Consider the following 24,106-nt stretch of genomic DNA (forward strand, 5'->3'; position numbering starts at 1 on the left):
CGTCCATGGGGAAAAACTCAAATTCACCATAAAAACATGAAAACTTCTGCGATTAAAATATAAATTTGTATACATATCGCCTTTTGATATTGTCTCATACCCAATTTTACATTTTACAAAGAGAAATAACTTTGTAAACAGTGACTTTGTAGTGAATAATAACACTCCGGGTAACGCGATGGTCGACCATCCAGAGGCGGCTGCGACTGTTTGTGGCTCACACATGTTAGCCGCTGTTAGCAGCTCCGGGGAGGCACGTTGTTGCTGTCAGGCTATTTATTAAATGTTTCCACCTCTTAATATTATAAAAGCTCCTCTCTACAGTTCCGCATTGTGTTTTCATTAACAAACAGGGGGTAAGTTTCTTTTTTTGTCTTTCTCCACCTGAGAGCAGCAGTTAGCTTAGCGGCTAACGGGTTGTTCAGGTCTGTGACAGTTAAAGTTAAATAAAATAAAAATAATTTGTTTTTTCAATTAATTCACTATTTTAATTGGTGTCGAACATCTGGCTCCTGATTATCTCGGCTTCACACTGTGTGGAATAAAGTGAAAGAAATCTGCGGTTAAATAATGTAGTTTTTGTGTTAGCGTGGTTAGCTTAGCCTGGCTGTTGAATTGTTTGGTTTTTATTTTAAAAATAAATATCGGTTTGGCTGCAACTAATGACTGTTTTTAACAACAGGTAATTATAAACATGGAATCAGAGGTTAAACGCATGTATGTTTTGTGTTTTTGTGTTTGTGTAATCAGAGTAATTACAAACATCACTGTTTAAACATCCAGTATTAAAATATTTTACAAAACAGACCTTTATGTGTATGAGCTCTACTGATTAACTAGTGTAGGTTTAGTTGTTTTCTGGTCTGATGTAGTGTTGATTGGAAAAAGCAATTACATTATCCTTTTTAACAAATTGTGTAAATGTTTCACAAATCTGGGACCATTTCTGGTGTCTACTTGTGTCTACATTGAGTATAACTGCAGGGTTTTAGTTAAGTTAGGTTAAATCTATAATGTTAAGTTTTGTTTATGTTAATCTACATTAAATGTATTTTTATTCTGCATTTAAAAACTCAGTCTTAAATCCAACCATGACAGATTATTAATTATCTGAAAGCTTTAAAAGACTCCTGATGTTTGTCTGTGTGAAGTGTTTCATTAACAGCTGTGGACACACAGAGTTGGTTCAGACATGTGGTTTCAGCGTCATTTTCCACACTCATGATAATCATTCTGTCACTTTTTATGTCCTTTAAAGACCAGGGGAGAAGAAAATCTTTTACATTTGTGTCATGTTTGTGCCTCTGTAGGTTTGGTTCAGGATTGAGACTCATCTTGACCAAGAGCGTTGAGGAACTTTATTTTATTTTGGGTTGATAAATTTCAGGCTGTGCAGTGTGCACAAAGTGAGGTGACTGATTACAGATTAATTGTCCTGTTATTCACCTTTTCACAACAATATGTGCATTAAAAACACAGAGAATGAGTACTGCCCTCGAGAGAATAACAGAAAATCTCTATCCTAGTTTGATTTAATGTTTTTACTTATAAAATGTTGAGGAAAATGTAATGTTTTCTGACTCTCCAATACAAGGATTATGTGTTTTCTCAATAAAATTTTGTGTGAATGCATTTTAAACCAATTTTTGCTAATTCTCTGCTTCTGTGTCTGCAGGTTTCCCCCTTTGTTTTTCTTTCCACATGAACATTTGCTGATCAGAGCATCATGAAGGTGAGCAAACCCTCGCAGAGCAAAGGCCACACGAAGTCTAAGTGGAAGGACGTCAGGGGCAAACGATGCAGACCCCCCGTCAACTCCTCGGAGCTCGACTCCACCCCGGTCGTGACCAGGATGATCAAAGAGCATCACGTGACGGCGAAGAAGAAACCGAGCGTCAAGAGACTGAAAAACAAAGCGAAGTCCGTGTCCGACTCAAAGAAAAACTCCACTCCTCCTCCTCAGTCTGGACAGAAGAAGTCCACGGCCTACGGTCAGGCCAATGGCAGCTCGGCGTTTACGATGGACAATGAGTCGGACGACTCGCAGAAGTGGAAGGAGTTTGTCCACGGGAACGGCGTGGACACCATGGACGAGGAGGAGGAGGAGGAGGAGGAGGACGTTCAGCCGGGTCGACTGGAGGGAAAAGCTCTTCACTACTGCGCAGAGAGAGATGACAGGAAGAACCACGCAGTGCTGGTCATGCAGAAGAACCAGGTGAGTTCAGCTCTTTATTCCACTTCATTGATCTCTACAAAGATGCTGCTGGTTATATTGAGAAAAGTTTGTCCCTTAATTCACTCCTCAACTCATTTAACCTTATTCTAAAGCTTTTTGTTCCCCTATAATGTGGCTCTCCAACTTAAATACGATAGAATTTGTACTTTGTGTGACATCCAAGAGGTGGAGAATGAAATTAATTTTCTGTTCTACTGTCCTTTCTGTGACTTTATAAGACAAAAACTGTTAAGTAAAGTAGATCCAAATAAGGAATTTGTGTGGTTGGACGATGCCGAGTAGATACAACATCTTTTTCATTTGAAAATATTTGCATTTACTTTATTTCTTGATAAGTCCTGGGCAATGAGACGAAGAGCGATATACAGATGAGAACTGAAAGTAATCTGGAGTTGTTTATTTACAGTACAGTATGTGTCGCACTTGTGTGGCGGGTAATACCAACAGGAAGGACTGTCTAGTCTTTGATTTGTCAGTAAATGTGTCTTGTAATCCCATATGGGATGTTGCCACAGTGGTTTAGTTTAGTTTCAGTTTATTTCGGACATGTTAAAAGAAATAAGAAATAATACAGTAATGGACAAACATAACAAATAAATACTTTACAAAGACAACACATGGAAAAAATAAAAATACTTGAAAATGAAAATAATTTGTTTGCTTTTTCATATCCGAAAAGGAGTGGGAAGAAGTAAAATGTATTTACTCCCACCCCCTATTCATAAATCAGCGATGGTGCTATGGTGGCATGACACGAAAATAAATATTCATTCATTCATTCATTCATAAAATAAAAAATAAAAAAGTGTTCTGTTATTATCTCATAGCGTGGTGAATGTGCAGGTCACAACTTGTCCACCAGAGCGTTGTGGAGTTGTTGGATTGTGTATTTGATGAGTTTGATGAGGGAAACCAAGAAATCCCATTAGCCTCCGTAGCGTAGCTCTGAGCAGCTCACGGCTCTGCTCCGCCGTTCTAAAAACAGCTTGCACCGACAATTAAAGGCAACGAACCTACTGCTATGACTATAGGGATTATGGCAATGGGCCAATTTGCCAAAATGTTGAACTATCCCTTTAACCTGTTTACTCTCCGTGCTGCAGACGCTGTGTTTCCGGGGGAAGTGCTTCCTGACCTGCCTGTACGGCCGCGTGGAGGTGATGGGCTTCACCATCGAGGAGGGGCAGCAGTCGTACCCGCTCTTCTCTCCGGCCTCACACTGTCCGCTGGTCATCCGGGCGCTGGAGAGCGCCGACGACACCCGGGACGACCGGACCGAGGCGGCGTCCATCCTCAGGAAGTACCTGTCCTCAGGTAAAACACCAGTTTGTTTATTGATTTCATCTTATTTAGATATTTTAACCCTCTTGTTGTCCTTCTGGGTCAAATCGACCCAATCTGTTCCCTTCCTCCATCCATCCTTCCTTCTTTCCTTCCTTCCTTTCTCCCTTCCTTCTTTCCACAATCCCTTTTCCCTTCCTTCTTTCCCTTCTTCCTTCCTTCTTCTTCCTTCCTTGAACGGATCTGTTCCCTGCCTCCATCTTTCTTTCTTTCCTTCCTTTTTCCCTTCCTTCTTTCCACAATCCTTTTTCCTCCTTCCTTCCTTCCTTCCTTCCTTCCTTCCTTCCTTCCTTCCTTCCTTCCTTCCTTCCTTCCTTCCTTCCTTCCTTCCTTCCTTCCTTCCCTCTTCTTCCTTCCTTGAACAAAACTGTTCCCTCCCTTCATCTTTCTTTCCTTCCTTCTTTCCACAATCCTTTTTTCCTCCTTCCTTCCTTCCTTCCTTCCTTCCTTCCTTCCTTCCTTCCTTCCTTCCTTCCTTCCTTCCTTCCTTCCTTCCCTCCCTTCGTCCTTACGTCTTCCTTCCTTTGTGAACCAATTGACCCAATCTCTTCCCTCCCTTATTATATATTTCCTTCCTTTTTCCCTTCCTTCTTTCTTCCCACCTTCCCCTTTTGTCCTTCCTTCCTTCCTTTCTTCCTTCCTTCCTTCCTTCCTTCCTTCCTTCCTTCCTTCCTTCCTTCCTTCCTTCCTTCCTTCCTTCCTTCCTTCCCTTCGTCCTTCCTTCCTTCCTTCCTTGGCCCAGGAGGACAACAGGAGGGTTTAGTCAGGAGAAGCTGAGTCTGTTGTTTGATGTTTTTTCCTTTTCTTTTTCCAGCATCCCAGAAGAAGTTGCTGAAGAAGGTGACGTCCCACTCGTCCCTCATCCTGCTGGAGCCGATGGAGACGCCGCTGACTCGCTTCCTGTCCAGCTTCTCTGACCTCAGCGAGTTGTTCAGCCCCCCCGTCGTAAGTCTCGAATGGAAACTTGTGGCGTTCATCGCGTTTTGTTGTGACACACGGTAACATCTCCTCCCTCTCTCCCTTCCCTTCCTCCTCTTCCCCATCCTCCTCCTCCTCCTCCTCCCCCTCCTCCCTCTCTTCCTCCTCCTCCTCCTCCTCCTCCTCCTCCTCCTCCTCCTCCTCCTCCTACAGACTGAGCTCCTGTCGGCGGTCCTCGACACTCCTCTCAACGGTCTGGGGATGGTTCCTCTGCTCGGCTCCATCGAGGGTCTGAAGACGTCGAGGAGCTACAGAGACGCTCTCAGCGCCGTGGTCGGAGCCTGCAGAGGTCGGTCCACAACACCACGTTATTATTATCATCAATAATATTATTATCATCAATAATATTATTATCAATATTATTATTACTATTATTATATATTATGTGAGTCCATTCCTGGTTAAACACACTGATATTTTTCACAACACTTTATAAATGTGGCACAAATCTGACCTGAACATTGTTAAATAGAAATGATTAAAGCTGCAGCAGTGAAATGTTGAACCTGGGATGTCACGATAATAGATTTTTTTGGTACGATTATTGTCAGAGAAATAATCACGGTATTACGATTATCACGATTATTATACATTAATTAATTTCACAACACTATTAATGTGTAAAATCAAATATAGTTAAAATATATACTAATTATAAAATATTTTAAATATCTATTAAAATATGACCAATTATTTATCCGCCAGGGGAAGTGTTTGAAATATTCAAGTCATTAACTCATTGAGTGCCATTGACGTCTATGGACGTCAATCAAAATCCAACGCTTGAGTGCCATTGACGTCCATAGACGTCAAATGCACTTTTCTGCGGCTGGTAAATGGGGACGCTGTTGCGCACACTGTGAGTGATTTTGGGACTTCTGGGATGTGTAGAACGAAGAAGACTGTAGATCAGAGCAAGAAGTGAAGAAGGAGGAGAAGACGAGCGCGATCGGTACGGAGATAAAAAAGTCGGAAAAAGTTTCTATTTCTAGAGAATAACGACGGGCAGAGCCTGGAACAAGTGTAACGTGGAGCTGGAGGAAAGCTTAGCTACGGTGCTATTAGCATAGCTCCAGCATGAAGTGATCAGAGGAGGCAGGAAAGGTAAACTCATCTAGATGATCAGCACCAGAAAGCGGATCGCGGAGTCAGTTTCACCAGTTGCTGTCTAACCGACGTGACGACGAACCGAGAGATCAGCGCGGTGCGTCGCTGCCGCGGCCGCGTCCAGCAGAGAGGCTGAAGACGCCACGACGTCTCCCTCCCTACTTCAGAGACGAGGGGAAGCAGCAGGAGGAGAAGTAGGAGAGGAGGGGGGGGGGGGAGGGGGGCGTAGGAGAGGCTGAGGGGGCAGCAACCGCTCGTACTTGTTGTATTTTTGTTGTTGTTGTTGTTGTTGTTGTTGTTTTGTTTTGTCTTTTTTTTTTTTTGGGGGGGGGGGGGGGGGTCAATGAAAAAACATGTGAAATGAAATTTTCAGATGTCTTACATGTTTTTGAAGCCAAAATTAAAACGGATAAATCACTATTTTTCTTGAGAGACTCTCTTTCACAAAAATGCATTTTTCTCAGCTTTCTAGAAAAAAAGTGGTATTTTTGGTGCAACCAGGCTCTATTCAACTTAAGATAAATCAAGAATGGAACAAGGTACAAACAAATGGTTTTTCCCTAGTTATATAGAGAGTCTCCTCTTTCCTTTGAGCTGTTTGGTGTTTTCAGAGTCATAGTACAAAATATTCTCTGGGTCTTGACATATTACTCAAAATGCCCCAAAACGCTGGCACATGGCACTGACCATTTTATAAAAGGTCTGGCACTCAATGAGTTAATTGTCGTCTATACCAAATGTTTAAGTTAATTTTAATCTTTCATTTTTTTAATTACAAATGACACTCTAGCATTTAAATTCCTACCAATTCAATGCTACGTTAGGTAAATGGACCAGTATCTGTGCATTTACCTTTACTTTGGCGCTCATCTGCCGACACAGGAAAGTGACGGTATTTAGGAATCTTTGCGATCAATTAATTGTGGCGTTAAATACCGCGATTAATTGTGAAAACAAGTAATTGTGACATCCCTATGTTGAACACACAGTAACTCTGTCTGAGACACTTTTCATTTCCCGAGGAGATTTTCATGTTACACTATAAAAACATCTGACAAGGTGAGTGATTATTTAGAACAAAACTCCAAACTTAACATGTTTGTGTTCTTGGCTGAACGTTATAAACCAGACAGCAGAAATCAATAACTAATATCTGACTAGTTTGAATCTGGACAAACAACTTTTCCCCCCATTCTTGCTCCATTATAATTGTCTTTAATTTAAAAAAAATAATAACAATAATATTCAGGGTACAGTGTGAAAAGGGGCTGAATGTTCCTTACATCCACAAAGGCTTCAGCTGCAGAACACTTCTAAAAATCCATCACTGACTGATTGATGCTGATATTGATCCAGTGTCGTCTCTTGTGCACCAGGTGTCAAGTGTCTCAGCGGTTTATGTGAAACACGTTATTGTTCATAGATTGATTGATGGTTTCTGCACTGATTAATTATTAATATTACATAAACTCTTGTCCATCACTCGTAGGAGACATAGACGGCTGCGCTGTGATTCTCGTCTGTGGCTCCAAGAACGTGGGAAAGTCGACGTTCATCCGCACCCTGATCAACACCTTATTAAACCAGTAAGTGTTAAACTGAATATATGAAATATAAATATATGAAAACCTGGTGTTTTGTAACAGTTTTTTTTCATTTTTATATGCTCAGATTTTAATTTATAAACGCTTAAAGGACAATTCTGGGCAAATTCAACTCAGGGGCTGTATTTTCCTAACATTTTAGGTCTAAAAGAAGGAATCTGAAGATTTTCAGTTTAATTGCTCCTGTTTTGCGGTAGTTGTGTCTGTCCCCGCATCGCCACGGCAGCAATGAATGGGAGCGGATGGAAGTTCTGCTGTTTAGGCTGTTTCCAGCCCTCAAAGCCACAGACAGCGTCAGATGGCGACTCAAACATGCACCGAGAAGTTTATTTACTTCAAGCAAGCCGACATGTTTGTAAAACTAGATCTAATTCAAAGTCTCCCGGAGTCTCGCGTGAGACCCAGTTGCCGTGCTCGGTGTGTTCACGTGCAGTGGGAAAGCTACCGTTTGTGTCATAAACACAGGAATATCAACTCTTGACTTGCTTTAAGTAAAAAAAAACTTCTGGGTGCATGTTTGAGTCGCCATCTGACGCTGTCTGTGGAAAAAAATTGCAGCTTTGAAGGATGTAAACAGTAGGGCTGGGACGATATGCTTTTCTCCCGATTCGATTCTCTAACGATTTTTGGGTCCCGATTCAATTTAAATTGCGATTCTGATTAAACAAGTATTGCGATTCGATTTTACCAAGTATTGCGATTTTATATTTCAATTATTGTGATTTTCTTTCCTTAAACAAGAGCAGGTTGAACCAAACACTTGATAATACATCATAAGTCATATTTACAAAAACACACATCACATCAGTTTGTCTGTTGTGTTCGTTTGTTCACATAGATATCCGTGAACAAACAAACACAACAGGCCGGTTTGACTTTGTCGAGTGTAATGGCACAGAATACATGATCGTACAATAAAGATTGGTCGTCCCAAAAAAAAATTTGAAAAAAAATCGCCAGAAAAAAATCACGATTAATATAAAAATCTATTTTTTGGCCCAGCCCTGGTAGCGGAACTTGCATCCGCTCCCATTCATTGCTGCCGTGGCGATGCGGGGACAGACACAACTACCGCAAAACAGGAGCAATTAAACTGAAAATCTTCAGATTCCTTCTTTTAGACCTAAAATGTTAGGAAAATACAGCCCCGAGTTGAATTTGCCCAGAATTGTCCTTTAACATGACCGTACTATTGGTTGTATTCTAGTGTAAACTCTTTAGTGTAGAGTCTTTAACACTCCTGTAGAGGTCAGTAGAGTTCACCAGGACAGTCACAGTAAAACATGGGATGATAAAATGTTAATATGTTCTTTTGTGTGTGTGTGTCTGTGTGTGTGTGTGTGTGTGTGTGTGTGTGTGTGTGTGTGTGTGTGTGTGTGTGTGTGTGTCTGCAGCACCACCAGTGTGGATTATTTGGAGGCCGACCTCGGTCAGACAGAGTTCACTCCTGCCGGTTGTTTGTCGTTGTCGACCGTCAGAGAGCCGCTGCTGGGTAAAGTGTTAACGCTGCCGTCGCTTCACAGCTCAGATTCGTTCAAGGAAGGAAGAAGGGAAAAGGAAGGAAAGGAGGGATGGAGGGAGGGAACAAATCAGGTCAATTTGATCAAAAGAAGAAGGAAGGGGTAAAAGGATTGTGGAAGGAAGGAAGGGAGAAAGGATTAAGGAAGGAAGGGGAAAAAAGGATTGTGGAAAGAAGGAAGGGAGAAAGGATGGAAAGAAAGATGGAGGGAGGGAACAGATTCGTTCAAGGAAGGAAGAAGGGAAAAAGGAGGGATGGAGGGAGGGAACAAATCAGGTAAATTTGATTAAAAGAGGAAGGAAAGAAGGAAGGGAAAAAGGATTGTGGAAGGAAGGAAGGAAGGAAGGAAGGAAGGGAAAAAGGATTGTGGAAAGAAGGAAGGAAAGAAGGAAGGATGGAGGAAGGGAACAGATTCATTCAAGGAAGGAAGAAGTGAAAAAGGAAGGAAAGATGGAGGGGGGAACAAATCAGGTCAATTTGATCAAAAGAGGAAGGAAAGAAGGAAGGGAGGGGAAAAGGATTGTGGAAAGAGGAAAGGAAGGACGGACAATGGGAAAGATGGGAGGAAAGATGGAGGGAGGGAACAGATTCGTTCAAGGAAGGAAGAAGGGAAAAAGGAAGGAAAGATGGAGGGAGGGAACAAATCAGGTCAATTTGATCAAAAGAGGAAAGAAGGAAGGGAAAAATGATTGTGGAAGGAAGGAAGGGAGAAAGAAAGGGGGGAAAGAAGGAAGGATGGAGGAAGGGAAAAGAAGGACAACAAGAGGGTTGTGGAAGGAAGGAAGGAAGGAAGGAAGGAAGGAAGGAAGGAAGGAAGGAAGGAAGGAAGGAAGGAAGGAAGGATGGAGGAAGGGAACAGAAGGACAACAAGAGGGTTGTGGAAGGAAGGAAAGAAGGAAGGAAGGAAGGAGGAAGGGAACAGAAGGACAACAGGAGGGTTAAATGTGAATCTGATCTGAGCTGTTTGAACTTTTCTTGTTTTTTTCCCGTTTGTTTGAGTTTGTATCGGTGGTTTTCACTGGGAGCTGTGTTGTTGTGTTTTCCGTGTTTCCCTGCAGGTCCGCCCTTCACCCACCAGCGCTCCCCGGATCACATGATCTACTACGGACAGTCGTCCTGCGAGTCGGACCTGGACCGCTACCTGGAGTCGCTGAAGGCTCTGTGGCGCCGGCGCTCCCAGAGCAGAGAGACGCCGCTCATCATCAACACCATGGGCTGGGTCAAAGGTGGGCGTCGCCACGGCAACGGCACCAAGAAACGTTTAACTCTCCCGTTGTCCTTCTGGAGTCAAATTGATCCTATCTGTTTCCTTCCTCCATCCTTCCTTCTTTCCTTCCTTTCTCCGTTTCTTCTTTCCACAATCCTTTTTCCCTTCCTTCTTTCCTTCCTTCCCTTCATCCTTGCTTCTTCCTTCCTCTTTTGATCCAATTGACCTGATCTGTTCCCTCCCTCCATCTTTCTTTCCTCCCCCTTTCCCTTACTTCTTTCCCTTCTTCCTTCCTTGAACGAATCTGTTCCCTCCCTCCATCTTTCTTTACTTCCCTTTTCCCCTCCTTCTGAATCTTTCCACAATCCTATTCCCCTCCCTTCCTTCCTTTTTCCCTCCTTCCTTCCTTGAACTAATCTGTTCCCTCCCTCCACATTTCTTTCCTTCCTTTTTCCCTTCCCTCTTTCCACAATCCTTCCTTCCTTCCTTCCTTCCTTCCTTCCTTCCTTCCTTCCTTCCTTCCTTCCTTCCTTCCTTCCTTCCTTCCTTCCCTCCCTTCATCCGTACTTCTTCCTTCCTCTTTTGATCTAATTCACCCAATCTGTTCCCTCCATCTTTCTTTCCTTCCCTTTTCCCTTCCTTCTTTCCTCCCTTCTTCCCTTCTTCCCTTCTTCCTTCCTTGAACGAATCTGTTCCCTCTCTCCATCTGTCTTTCCTTCATTTTTCCCTTCCTCCTTTCCACAATCCTTTTCCCCTTCCTTCCTTCCTTCCTTTTTCCCTCCCTTCCTTCCCTTCGTCCCTACTTCTTCCTTCCTTTTTGACCCAATCTGTTCCCTCCCTCCATCTATCTTTCCTTCCCTTTTCCCTTCCTTCTTTACTCCCATCTTTCCCTTTGTCCTTCCTTCCTTCCTTCCTTCCTTCCTTGACCCAGGAGAACAACAGGAGGGTTAAATAAAGTAAAAAAAAAACAAAAAAAAAACAGTTTTTAACGTTTTTTCATCTCCGTCTTCTCTCTCTGCTCTTCAGGATTCGGCTTCCAGCTTCTCGTGGACATGATCCGCTTCTTCCCGGTGTCGCACGTCGTCCAGCTGGTCCACGGCGCCGCCACCCAGTGCCCGCCGCTCACGCCGGAGTTCCTGCGGACGGCCCACGGCTGCCAGACGCACCCGCCCGCCCAGACCGCCATGGACGAGTTCACGGAGAGCCACAGCGCTCCACGCAGCTACACACACCTCGTCGTACAGTCGGAGTTCCAGGGAGTCGGCTGCCAAGGATTCTCGTGAGTTAAGAGAATAGTTCACCCAAAATTGAAATTTCACTCATTATCTACTCCCCCTCATGTGGACTAAGGGCTGGGAGAAGTTTCAGAGTCCTCCGTGGCTTCTCTGAGTTACAGGGGGTCTCGGCGTAGCAGTGCATGTCCATATAATGGTTGCAAATGGATACCAACTGTCTTCGTAACAAAAAGACACACCAAAAAAACATCCAAATACCTCCATGCTGCTCGTATGTAATTAAAGCAGAAGTAAGTGGTCCGGTCGTTTTCGCTAATGCTGCGTTCCAGGCCGGCTTTTGAAATCGTAAATTACAGCTTCAAGTCACAACTTACGACTTTGTAGCGTTCCAGGCAACCCACTCGTGTTTTTCCGACCTGTTTTACCGGTGAAAGTCACTATAACGGCCACTCGTAACTTCCGACCGGTGAACTCGTACCAGATCGAACTGGTACGACTTCACGGTCGGAAAAATACGAGTTTCCTTGAACGCACCATAACAGTCCTCGTCCCTACGTCGCCACATTCACGGCGTCCCTTGGCTGCACACACAGCCCTGCATGCCGTTCTCTCTCCTCATTGGATAAAAACTGTAGGATACAAGGAAAGTTTTCTCCTTGGCTCAGAGCAGAGCAGAGTGACTGACAGACCCGTGTTTCAGACCAAACACTCTATGTAAGTGATTGCTGTCGGAAGATATAACTATTTAAGACTTATATTAACACAAATATATCACTTACTTCTGCTTTAAATAAGTCTATATTTCAAGCTTGTTTGCAGCGGAAGCTCCTCTTCCTGGTCCGTCCAAATCTCGCGAGATTTGCGCCGGCGTCAGTGCGATTGCTTACGCCGGCGCGACTTATTTAATTTTTTTCTGAACAATTTCGCATTTCGGGGCTTCAATACAAGACGGACATTACATACGAGCAGCATGGAGGTATTTGGATGTTTTTTGGTGTGTCTTTTTGTTACGAAGACAGTTGGTATCCATTTGCAACCGTTATATGGACATGCACTGCTACGCCGAGACCCCCTGTAACTCAGAGAAGCCACGGATAATAACTCTGAAACTTCTCCCAGCCCTTAGTCCACATGAGGGGGAGGAGATAATGAGTGAAATTTCAATTTTGAGTGAACTATTCTTTTAACTTTATCGTCCGTGTGTGTGCGTGTTTGACAGGAAACACCAGCGCAGCAACGAGCACAGAGAGCTGTCCCTGTTGTCCTACCTGAGCCAGCTGCAGCCTCCTGACGGCGGTCCGGTCAGACCGCTGCACAGCCTCACGCCGTACCAGGTACAAGACCAGAGATTTATTACATCCCAAAATTAATTAAATGTGTATCTTGTGAAAGAGCTTCTTAAAGGGATAGTTCAACATTTTGGCAAATTAGCCCATTGCCATAATCCCTATAGTTTTAGCAGTAGGTTTGTTACCTTTAATTGTCGGTGCAAGCTATTTTTAGAACGGCGGAGCAGAGCCGTGAGCTGCTCAGAGCTACGCTACAGAGGCTCATGGGATTTCTTGGTTTCCCTCATCAAACTCATCAAATACACAATCCAACAACTCCACAACGCTCTGGTGGACAAGTTGTGACCTGGGCCCAAGTTGTTCAAAAGGTTTAATCTGGATAAAAATTATCTGGATTTTGAAATCCCTTTTTTTTGCTAGCCAGGATCAATATTCTACAACTGAAAAAACTGAAAAACTAAGAAAAAAGCTGAATAACCCAACTACTTTCCCCCAAACTGAATTTAATGAAATTTGAAGTTTGAATTTTAAAATTTGAAGTTTGAATTTGAAACACATGGGGAAATATTCACAATTTTACTAATGTACTGTATATTTGCTTTTCTAAATTTATTTTAACAGCCCAACCAGATGGGGTCTGGCTGTTTAAAAGACATTGAAGAAACAACAAAGAGCACAGAAAACAACACATACAGTCTGTTTTCAAATAAAGACACTTTGAGAGACCTCATGCTGCTGTTCTACCTGTTGTTAACAGACCAATCAGCCTTCAGTGTGATGCACAGTCCCATCTAGAGCGCTCATTATCCGGATTTAGTAATCTTGAAAAGTTTGAACAACTGGGATAAAATTAAGACGGATTACGTGATCCTGGATAGAAAAAAAGGGATTTCAAAAAAGTCAGTTGCATCATGTGAATCATGAGTTCCTCTCTCTCTCTCCTCCCCAGGTCCCCCACGCCGCTGTGGCTCTGGGCGTGATCCACTGCGAGGTCGTTCCCGGTCACATGTTCTACGCCGCCAACGCCAGCCTGGTGGGTCTGTGCTGCCTGGGGGAGAAGGTCAGCAGCCGGGGCGGGGGTCCGGTGCTGCTGTCCCAGGCTCCCATCTGCCCCTGCGTCGGCTTCGGTACGTTAACGCCACCCGACCTGCTCTCTCCTGATCTCACCACCACCACCACCACCACCTGACCCTTTAAGTAGATCAGAAACCACTCGCTCTTCTTTTTCTTCTTTAGAGTCGTAATTTAAATGTAATCAAAGAGACGTGATGCGTCTGTTTTTAGACTCCTGAGTCTCTGAGGCTGCAAATGACAAATGAAAACAGAAACCAAGTCTGTTTGGCCGTAAATAAGCAACGCAGGCTACAATTTTTTGGGATGTGCAAGATCAAACCCGTTGTCCTCGAGCATCTCCATGGCAACCGTCCTGTTTGCATCCTCCATGGGATGTATTAGCTCCAACGCTCACGACAGAATGAACCGTTGTCCTGTTTACTGGGTAACCACAAAGCATCTGTTTCAAATGTTTTATGACTTCTCTGTGTATTTATTCTTGAGATAATGGTATCTGCAGAATATGATGATATCAGCGTGTGTTCTGTGTTGTTATTGTGTCTTATTTCCACCACACACACACAGACACACACAGCTCTTCCAGCTCTGTGGCTTTTATCTGCTTCTCTTATCCGTTGGCTCCGTCCTGCAGAGCAGCTGTGTCTGTTAGTAACGCAACTTTATCTGCTCACGTCCTGAGAGTTAAAACGTCGTCCCAACCTCCTCCTCCTCTGTAACCTGGACGCTGTTGAAATAAAATAATAATAATAATCTGGAAACAGAGGGGCTGAAAACTGAAGGAAAAAGGAGCCAAAGGTTCAAATATTTGAAGGAAACTTTAGTTCCTGACAGAGTTTTGGTGCTTTGCAGGCGTGCTGCGAGGCATCGACATGGCGCGAGGTCTGTACCTCCTGCTGACGCCGGTGGAGCCGTCCGTCCTGCGGAAGGTCAACTGTCTGCTGCTGGGAGCCGTGTCGCTGCCGTCCTCCATCATCACCACACAGGTGAGACCACCACACGATATAGCTGCGTTCACATGGGTCCAAAAGTCCTATTTACAATCAGATTAAGAGGTCAATCAGATTCAAAATGTCTCATGTGAACACCTTAGCTGATCCGATTCACCCAGATCTGATTACATTTCGGATCGGATTGAAAGAGGTTGTCTATGCCGATTGATAATAATCAGCTTCATGCCGCATGTAAACGGCTGAATAGCGTGGATTATTCATCCCGAAGCACTCGCCAGCTGTCAGTCTCACAGCAGAAGCCTATATGATCAGCTTCAGCTGGGGCCATGTATACACGGATTGAATACGGATCGCTTTATTTAGCGTTCATGTATACAGATCAAATAAGATTCCTTTTATCAGATTGTTTTGCAGTTGAAAACACTGCATGTAAACGCAGCTACTGAGTGTGTTTACGTGGACGTGAGGATCCTGTTTTGTTTTGTTTTGTTTTGTTTTCTTTGTGCATGTAAACATCATATCCCATTTTTTTTAGAAACCCATGTCCTGGTTTCTGTTCGATTTATCGTTTTACAATCGTAATCGCGATTATTTAGTCAGGACGATGTTAAAAACATGAAATTGTAAAATCGTTATCGCGCTCGCAACTCTTCAGCTGACAACGCTCTGGCCAGTGGAAGGCAGTCGGCTGACGTCACATTTTAAAGGGATCAAACTCATCAAATACACAATCCAACAACTCCACAACGCTCTGGTGGACAAGTTGTGAGCTGCACATTCACCACGCTATGAGATAATAACACAACGTTACCACACAGAGTTGTTTTAGAGGGAAATACAGAGACTGCTTGTTGATGGAAAAACTGTCCCCGACGGGAGCTTTGAAGTTGGAAATCTGAGTTTTCAACTGGGAGATTCTGGGAGTTGTTTCGAACGCAGCATCATATGCAACGATCAGAAACCACGACACTGGTATTAATTATGTGAATAACCAGGTTTCTCTGTGAGCAACAAAAACTCTGACTTATTATTAACCTTCTGTGTGTGTGTGTGTGTGTGTGTGTGTGTGTGTGTGTGTGTGTGTGTGTGTTTCAGCCCGGCTTCGAGGGCGAGATCCCGTACGTCACCACCGACTACAGCTTCGATCTGACCGGAGCGGGGAAGATGCGAGTGTTCAAAGGACTGATGAGGCCCAGTCAGACGGGGATGTGATGACTCTCTCTGTTGCCCCCCCCCCTCCCCCCTCCTTTTCCTTCCCCGCTGGTGTCTTAACGCCAAAACCAGGCGGCGCTGAAACCAACGGCCTTTGAATGTACAGAACCGAGGTCGATCTGGACGGTTACTTCCTCTTTTTCTTCTTCTTCCTCTTCTTCTTTTTCTTTTATAATAACGTGGAGATGCCAGGAATAAAGGACGGCAGCTTTCCAACCTGCTACTGACGGAGCTGTGAAGGAGTCTCTGGGTTTCTGTCACAATAAGGACAATAAAAACAATATTAATTACTATAATAATAATGATAAGATGACACTCTGTAGTTAAAGCTCTTGTGTGATGTCTCTTCTTTGTAGACGACATTCCCCCCAAAAAACTGAAAACAAACAAACCTGCCACATTAAAATAACAAACGACTTTTTTCTCAGACTTTGTTTTCAGGTGTGTTTTTTTTTTTTTTTTTTAAGATGTTACAGTCTCTGTTTTGTTTGTTTGCCAACAAACATCTGTAGGTTTCAGCACAGTTAGGTCGTATTAAAGGTTTAAAACATCCACTGTGATGATGAATTAAAGGACAATTCCGGGCAAATTCAACTCGGGGCTGTATGTTCCTAACATTTTTGGTCTTAAAGAAGGAATCTGTAGATTTTCAGTTTAATTGCTCCTGTTTTGCGGTAGTTGTGTCTGTCCCCGCATCGCCACGGCAGCGATGAATGGGAGCGGATTGAAGTTCTGTTGCTTAGGCTGTTTCCATCCCTCAAAGCCACAGACAGCGTCATATGGCGACTCAAACATGCAGCCAGAAGTTTATTTACTTAAAGCAAGTCAAGAGTTGATATTCCCGTGTTTACGACACAAACGGGAGCTTCCCACTGCACCTGAACACACCAAGCGTCAACTTGGGTCTCGCGTGAGACTTTGAATTAGATCTAGTTTTACAAACATGTCGGCTTGCTTGAAGTAAACAGGAGCAATGAAACTGAAAATCTTCAGATTCCTTCTTTTAGACCTAAAATGTTAGGAAAATACAGCCCCAAGTTGAATTTGCCCGGAATTGTCCTTTAACATTGTTTATAGTCACATTATCCAACACACACACAGCAGTGCAGAGTCACTACAGGACATTTCACATGAGATCAATCATGCTGAAGAGAGAAGCTCGTTTTGTCAGTATTGTGTTTTTAACGACGGTCCAATGTTTTACTGAAATGCTTAAATGCTTTCACTGCTGTATTTTTATTTTTATTTTGGCTATCTATCGTGTTAAATGGTCACCAAGGCTTTTCTGCACTTCAGGAGGTTTTTTTTTTTGGTAAATGTTTACAATTTCTTCTGTAGGCTTCATGTGGGATATAAAAGTTTAAAAAGAAGAAAAAAAATAAAGATCACTTTGTTTTTCGTTGCTACCCGTTGTGGCCACAAGGGGGCGACAAATACATGTTGAGATTTTCAGGTTTTTTTTTTTTTTTTTTTTGAGCTGCAAAACAAACTGTACAGTCAGTCCGTCAGGCAGAAAACTTCAAACACTGGAGGAGTTTAGTTAATGTGAATGTTTCACAACACGAGCAGCTGCTGCACCACGAGCGCTGACATTTCCATGATGTGACGGGGGGCAGTGAAGGCCTCGCAGGTCGTAAACATCCACTCACGCAGCAGCAGTGGGAGAATTGTTAATTTGTGAAGTGGGCTGTTTTAACGTCCCCTCTCTGCCCCCCCCAAACAACCCCACCTGCTCCTCTTTGTTCACTGTTACCCCCCCAACACCCCCCCGCCTCTTTATTATGGGGTGGGTGCATACAAACACAGCAGCAGCACCGACACATTTTGGCAGAGTCATTGTTTTGACTTTGTCAGGTCAGATGTTTTCCCATCAGCCCCTCGGTGCAAAACCAAAGAGAAATCCCTCTGTGGTGGTTGTCACACACAGACACACACACGTCTGTGCACAAGTGTGTTAAAGGGATACTTCACCCAAAATCAATTATTCACCAATTTTCTACTCACCAGCATGCCAACTAAAGGAAGGGTTTGGAGAACTTTCGGAGTCATCAAAACGCTTTTGGAGTTCCAGAATCTTCCAAATTCCAAATCTTCTAAACCTTTCCAAGAATATTTGTCCTTTTTCTTGTCAAAATGTCTAATTTCTAGTCAAAACAAATCTCTTTCCACTTAAAGTGAGACTCATCACCTAAAAAATAACTTGTTTTTAGATCATTTTCACTTGTTTCAAACTAATTTTCACTCGAAATACAGTAAGTAGAAAAATCTGCCAGTGAAAGCAAGTTTTTTGTGCTTGTAATAAGAAAGAAAAACTTGCTCCATTATCAGATTTTTCTACTTATTTCAAGTGAAAATCAGCTTGAAAGAAGTAAAAAAAAAAAAAAAAGAAACTATCTAGAAACAAGCTACTTTTTATGTGATGTTTCTTATTTTAAAGCAGAAGTAAGCGGAATGTTTGTGTTAATATAAGTCTTAAATAGTTATATCTTCCGACAGCAATCACTTATATAGAGTGTTTGGTCCGAAACACGGGTCTGTCAGTTACTCTGCTCTGCTGTAAGCCGAGGAGGAAACTTCTTGTATACTTCCTTGTATCCTAAAACCTTTATCCAATGGGGAGAGAGAATGGCATGAAGGGCTGTGTGTGCAGGAGAACGAGGACCAATAGATCCATGACGAGGGCGGGGGCGGCTAACTCCATCGGCTGACAAGAAGTTAGCCAAAACGACCGGATCGCTTACTTCTGCTTTAAGTTTAATGAGATTTGTTTTGACTAGAAATAAGACAAATATTCTTGGTAAGATATTTGACTTTTTGCAGTGTAATGGTGGTGGATAGAGTTCACTTTTGAATGGTCCAAAACACACACTATGAAACATCCAGATACCTCCATACTGCTCGTCTGTACTGACCCAAGTGTCCTGAAGCCGCCACGTGGAAAAGTTGTTCAGAAAAACATTAATGTGATCTCTGTTTTTATCCTTGTTGTAGCAGCAGCTCCCAGTGGCTCTGTTGATGTTTGTGCTCATGCACGAGATTTGCTGCGAGATGTTCGTTCGTCGTTGTAAACCATTGGATGTTTGATGTAAACACGGAAAAACATCTTGCAGCAAATCTTGTGCAGCCACTGGGAGCTGCTGCTACAACAAGGATAAAAACAGAGATCACATTAATGTTTTTCTGAACAACTTTTCCATGTGGCGGCTTCAGGACACTTGGGTCAGTACAGACGAGCAGTATGGAGGTATCTGGATGTTTCATAGTGTGTGTTTTGGATGATGAAATGAAGAAACCACTTCAAAATGATCAGTTCCTCTGGTTTTACTATTCATAGCTATGTGTTTGAGTAAAATGAACACTTTTGTTTCATTCTATAACCTACTGACAACATTTCTCCCAAATTGGAAATAAAAATATTGTCATTTATTTGCAGAAAATGGAAACGGGTCAAAATAACAAAAAAATTCTTGTGTTTTCAGACCTTGTATAATGCAAAGAAGACAAGTTCATATTCATTTTAAAACAACACAACACTACTTTTTAAATTTAGGAAGAGTTTAGAAATCAACATTGGTGGAATAATCCCTATTTTTAATCACAGTAGTGTTTTTTAAAATGTATTTATAATCTTTCTTCCTCATTAAATATGATTTGGTTCAGGTGTTCAGCTAAGTAGAGTGAGGTGTGCTGGTGTTGGAGTTTAATAGACACTGGAATCGATGGCTGCCATTAATACATGTAGAGATAAGGCAGATTTATTAACTGATCCCTTTTTTTTTTTCCAGAGCTGCATATATAGCTATCGCGGAAATACAGGAAAATAACAATGAGATTATTTATTTAGAAAATATCCCAAACAGGAAACTTTTTTTTTTTTTTACAGTGTGCTGCTCCTGTCCCGTCTGATCCAGTGAGGCGGCTCTTGATCTGGTTAAAGCTTTGAACTTGGCTCAAAGAGACAAAGGGACACCTGCCAGCAGCAGAAACCTCAGCCGAGTGGAGCTCCTGTCTGTAATAAAGCTCTGGATTCTTCTTCCTTCTCCTTCTCCTGCAGTAATCTGTGCCACGCTCAGTGTGACGTCTCCGCTCCCAGAGAATCAGACAATTGTGCCGAATATAGAGAGAAGTTTTGTCTTTCTAACAGCTCCTGTCCCTATTTTTGTGAGCGGTTTTGGACTGATTCAGGAAAATGCACCAGTAGAAATAAATTCAGGCCTTAAAGGGATAGTTTACACCCAAAATTGAAATTTCACTCATTATCTCCTCCCCCTCATGTGGACTAAGGGCTGGGAGAAGTTTCAGAGTCCTCCGTGGCTTCTCTGAGTTACAGGGGGTCTCGGCGTAGCAGTGCATGTCCATATAACGGTTGCAAATGGATACCAACTGTCTTGGTAACAAAAAGACACACCAAAAAACATCCAAATACCTCCATGCTGCTCGTATGTAATGTCCGTCTTGTATTGAAGCCCCGACATGAGAAATTGGAAGAGGAGCTTCGAGAAGCTTCTGCTACAAAACAAGCTTGAAATATAGACATATTTAATTTTTTTCGGGACAATTTCACATTTCGGGGCTTCAATACAAGATGGACATTACATACGAGCAGCATGGAGGTATTTGGATGTTTTTTGGTGTGTCTTTTTGTTACCAAGACAGTTGGTATCCATTTGCAACCGTTATATGGACATGCACTGCTACGCCGAGACCCCCTGTAACTCAGAGAAGCCACGGAGGACTCTGAAACTTCTCCCAGCCCTTAGTCCACATGAGGGGGAGTAGATAATGAGTGAAATTTCAATTTTTGGGTGAACTATCCCTTTAAAACTGAATTTAGATGCAGCCTCCTCTTCAATAACCTCTACAGTCCAGGTGAACGTCATGAAGTGAAACTACTGTAGATAATTATTCAGGATTTGTTTGACAAATACCTGTTGTGGACGTGAACGTGATCGACCACGAGGGAGCGAGGAGCCGAGGAAACGTCAGAGTTTTACGACTTCGTCCTTTATCTGGTTTGGAAAAGTTCACACTGATGATGAAACTGAAGCCAAACTTTCATCAGACGACTCGGCAGGTTGTTTCTCATCCTGGGATCTTTTTACTTTCTTTAAGATGAAACATGTTTGAAAACACAAGCTGAATAATAAATCAAACCTGAGAATAAAGGTTAAAAGAAAGAATAAATGTTGTAGCTCCATGTTTCACTAACAGGTTTTAAGCTTCTTTGAGCAGGAACTCTGAAGAAACCTCATATTGTGATTGTTTTTGATCTATTTTTTGTCTCTTTACAGTCATTTTGCAATGTTTTCTGCCTATTTTGTGCCTAATTTTGTGTCTTTTTGTCACTTTTTGTTTCTTTATGGTCATTTTCATAACTTTATGGTGGTTTTATGTCTTTTTATGTTAATTTTTCCTTTTCTTTACGGTCAGTTTTTGTGTCTTTAGTTATTTTGCAACTTTTTATGACCATTTTGTGTCTAATTTTGCCCATTCAGTGTCTTTTTGTCACTTTTTCGTCTCTTTACAGTCTTTTTGTGTGTCTCTGTACAGTTATTTGTCATCTTATGATTAGCCTATATCTCATCATTTATGGTAGTTTTGTGTCTCCTTGTGGTAGTTGTACATCATTTTGTGTCTCTTTATCGTCATTTGTGTCATGACATAGTATAATTTTATGTCTCTTTATAGTTATTTTCTATCTCTTTGTGGACATTTTGTATCTTTATGCATCATTTTCTGTCTCTTTGTGGTCATATTGTGTCTTGTGTCTGTTTATACTCCTTGTGTGTCTCTTTGTGGGGATTTCTTTGTCCATTCATAGTCATTTTTTGGAGACATTTTGTGTGTCTTTGTGTTCACATGTGTCTTCTATCTGAGCTCCATGACCTCCAGACAATCTGACCCGGGGCCCCTGGGCCGGTGCCCGGTCTGGGCACCCGCGTTAATCCGCCCATGGCTGGATGCGTCCTGGACTGTGTGTGTGTGTGCGCGCTCCTCCAGCGGCCACACTGCATTTCATCTATTTTATGGTCTTTTTGTCTCTTTACAGTCATTTTGCAACTTTTTCTGCCTGTTTTGTGCCTAATTTTGTGCCTTTTTGTCACTTTTTTTTTGTTTCTTTATGGTCATTTTCATATCTTTACGGTGGTTTTATGTCTTTTTTTTCCCTCTTTATAGTTATTTTGCAACTTCTTATCATCATTTTGTGTCTAATTTTGGCCATTTAATGTCTTTTTCTTACTTTTTTGTCTCTTTACAGTTATTTGTCATCTTATGATTATATCCCATCAGTTATGGTAGTTCTGTGTCTTATTGTAGTTGTTTTGTGTCTCTTTGTGTCATGATATAGGTCATTTTACGTCTCTTTATAGTTATTTTCTATCTATTTTATGGTCTTTTTGTCTCCTTTTTTTGTTTCTTTATGGTCATTTTCATATCTTAACGGTGGTTTTATGTCTTTTTATGTTAATTTTTCCTTTTCTTTACAGCCAGTTTTTGTGTCATTAGTTATTTTGCAACTTTATATGACCATTTTGTGTCTAAGTTTGGCCATTCAGTGTCTTTTTGTCACTTTTTCGTCTCTTTACAGTCTTTTTGTGTCTGTATCTCTTTGTGGAGATTTTTGTATCTTTATGCATCATTTTCTGTCTCTTTGTGTTCACATGTGTCTTCTATCTGAGCTCCATGACCTCCAGACAAACTGAGGCTCCCTCCCTCTGGGCCTGTGCCCGGTCTGGCCACCCGCGTTAATCCGCCCATGGCTGGATGCGTCCTGGACTGTGTGTGTGTGTGTGTGTGTCGGTGTGTGTGCGTGTGTTTGTGTGTGTGTCTGCGTGCGCGCGCCTCCAGCGGCCACACTGCGTCACTCCCGGCAGCAGCTGCACGAGCCTTTGTGGCTCCAGGTTGTTGAATGAATGGAGCGGAGCGGTCGGTCTGAGCGGATTCAACTTCTTCTCCTTCTGCTGCTGCTTCGTGTTGTTGGATAGTAAAGTTTCTGGAGGGAGATCGAACCACTGCTCTGAAGAAGAAAGGACAAACCAAGTTTTTCTTTCTTCCTTTTCTTCTTTTTCTCCTCCTTCTTTCCCTCGTCCCTGCACAGAGCTCCTGAACGCACCGTCTGCGGACGTCGAGGTTTCTTCTTGCAGCAGCAGCAACAGCAACAGGTCCCGGCTGTGTGTGTGTGTGTCTGTGTGCAGCTGGGGTCGGCCAACCTCCTCCGTCTGGACCGGGTGATGCTGCTTTGTCTCGTTGCTGCTGCTGCGGCTTCGTGCTCGACTCCACCACCGACCTGATCCAAGTAGCTCCGACAGCAGGAGAGAGGGAGATGAAAATGCCATAAAGAAGGAGAGAGACTGATCGCTCTTTTGGTGACGGGGGGAAATTGAACACACCACACACAGAGACACAAACAGAGACACGCACACGGAGCTGCAGGACAGGTCGGTGCAGCGAGCGGAGGGATTTTACTCGGTTTTCCCGGCGGACGCATCGATGGTGCCGAACAAGTGGAGCATGAACTCGGTTCTGCACAACAAGTCTCCGCCGAGGAGCTGGCTCGGTCTCAGGTTACGACTCAGTGAGTAAAAATTAATGAACACACACACACGCATAGGCTACACACGCACACACACACACACTGAGATCAGGCTTTTCACAGTTTAGTAGCAGCACCTTGGCACGGGTCACCTGGGGGCTTTGTTCTCCTCCTGCACCTTGTGAGTTTTCCTTTAAGAAGTCGGATAGGAAGGTTGTGTGTGTTGGTGTGTGTGTGTTGGGGGGTGGTAGTGTAGTGGAGCTCTCGTGACTTTGATCCTCAGGCACCAGCCAGGTCTTTGTTTCATGCTTTTTTTTTTTTTTTTTTTTTTAACTCCAGTCATCAAAGTTAATAGTTGGACTTGGCAGCTGACCTGAGAGCAGCAGCGATCCCAGCTGGAGGCAGCAGAGTCTGAACTCTACTCTGCTGCTCCTGATGAAGGGACAACACCTCACACACACTCACATATACAGATGATAGACATTAAATCTGCAGCTATAATACCCCCCCAAACCCCTCCTCCTCCTCCTCTCTCTGTTTCCAGGATCATAATTCAGATCAAAGGGAGACCTGTAGTGTTCATATCTGAAACTCTTCTTGTCTGGGACGATTTGTTTCCACCGATAACTGACTCATCTGATCTGCAGTCAGGGCAGAGGAAAGTGTGAATAGTACGAATATAGCCTACCGCCCATTGCAGTGCACTTTCCCACAGTCACACACATTTAAATAGTTAGTTTTGTCCATAAAAAACCCCAAAATAATAACTTTATGAAAACACATGACTATAAAAAGAGACCAAATAGTCGCATTTCAGAAG

The 24,106-nt window shown here is 42.9% G+C and overlaps 1 protein-coding gene across 1 annotated transcript; it reads left to right on the top strand.

Moving 5' to 3' along the window:
• The first annotated feature begins 199 nt into the window (after positions 1–199).
• nol9 (nucleolar protein 9) lies at positions 200–16,209 on the top strand. Its single transcript, XM_083975304.1, has 13 exons — positions 200–356; positions 1,676–2,215; positions 3,340–3,550; positions 4,392–4,522; positions 4,709–4,844; positions 7,152–7,248; positions 8,661–8,758; positions 9,844–10,011; positions 11,019–11,271; positions 12,447–12,561; positions 13,466–13,643; positions 14,440–14,573; positions 15,636–16,209. Exons 2-13 carry the CDS (start codon positions 1,727–1,729, stop codon positions 15,750–15,752), a joined length of 2,127 nt encoding a protein of 708 aa, XP_083831430.1. The 5' UTR covers positions 200–356; positions 1,676–1,726; the 3' UTR covers positions 15,753–16,209.
• Positions 16,210–24,106: the final 7,897 nt, after the last annotated feature.

This window comes from Trachurus trachurus (assembly GCF_905171665.1).
Source record: "Trachurus trachurus genome assembly, chromosome: 7".
NCBI lineage: Eukaryota > Metazoa > Chordata > Actinopteri > Carangiformes > Carangidae > Trachurus > Trachurus trachurus.

Excerpts from the sequence above, each read along its gene's own strand:
- nol9 (XM_083975304.1), top strand. The coding sequence starts at position 1,727 with ATGAAGGTGAGCAAACCCTCGCAGAGCAAAGGCCACACGAAGTCTAAG. Across the intron at positions 12,562-13,465 it reads ACAGCCTCACGCCGTACCAG|GTCCCCCACGCCGCTGTGGC; the intron begins GTACAAGACCAG and ends TCTCCTCCCCAG. Across the intron at positions 13,644-14,439 it reads CTGCCCCTGCGTCGGCTTCG|GCGTGCTGCGAGGCATCGAC; the intron begins GTACGTTAACGC and ends GGTGCTTTGCAG.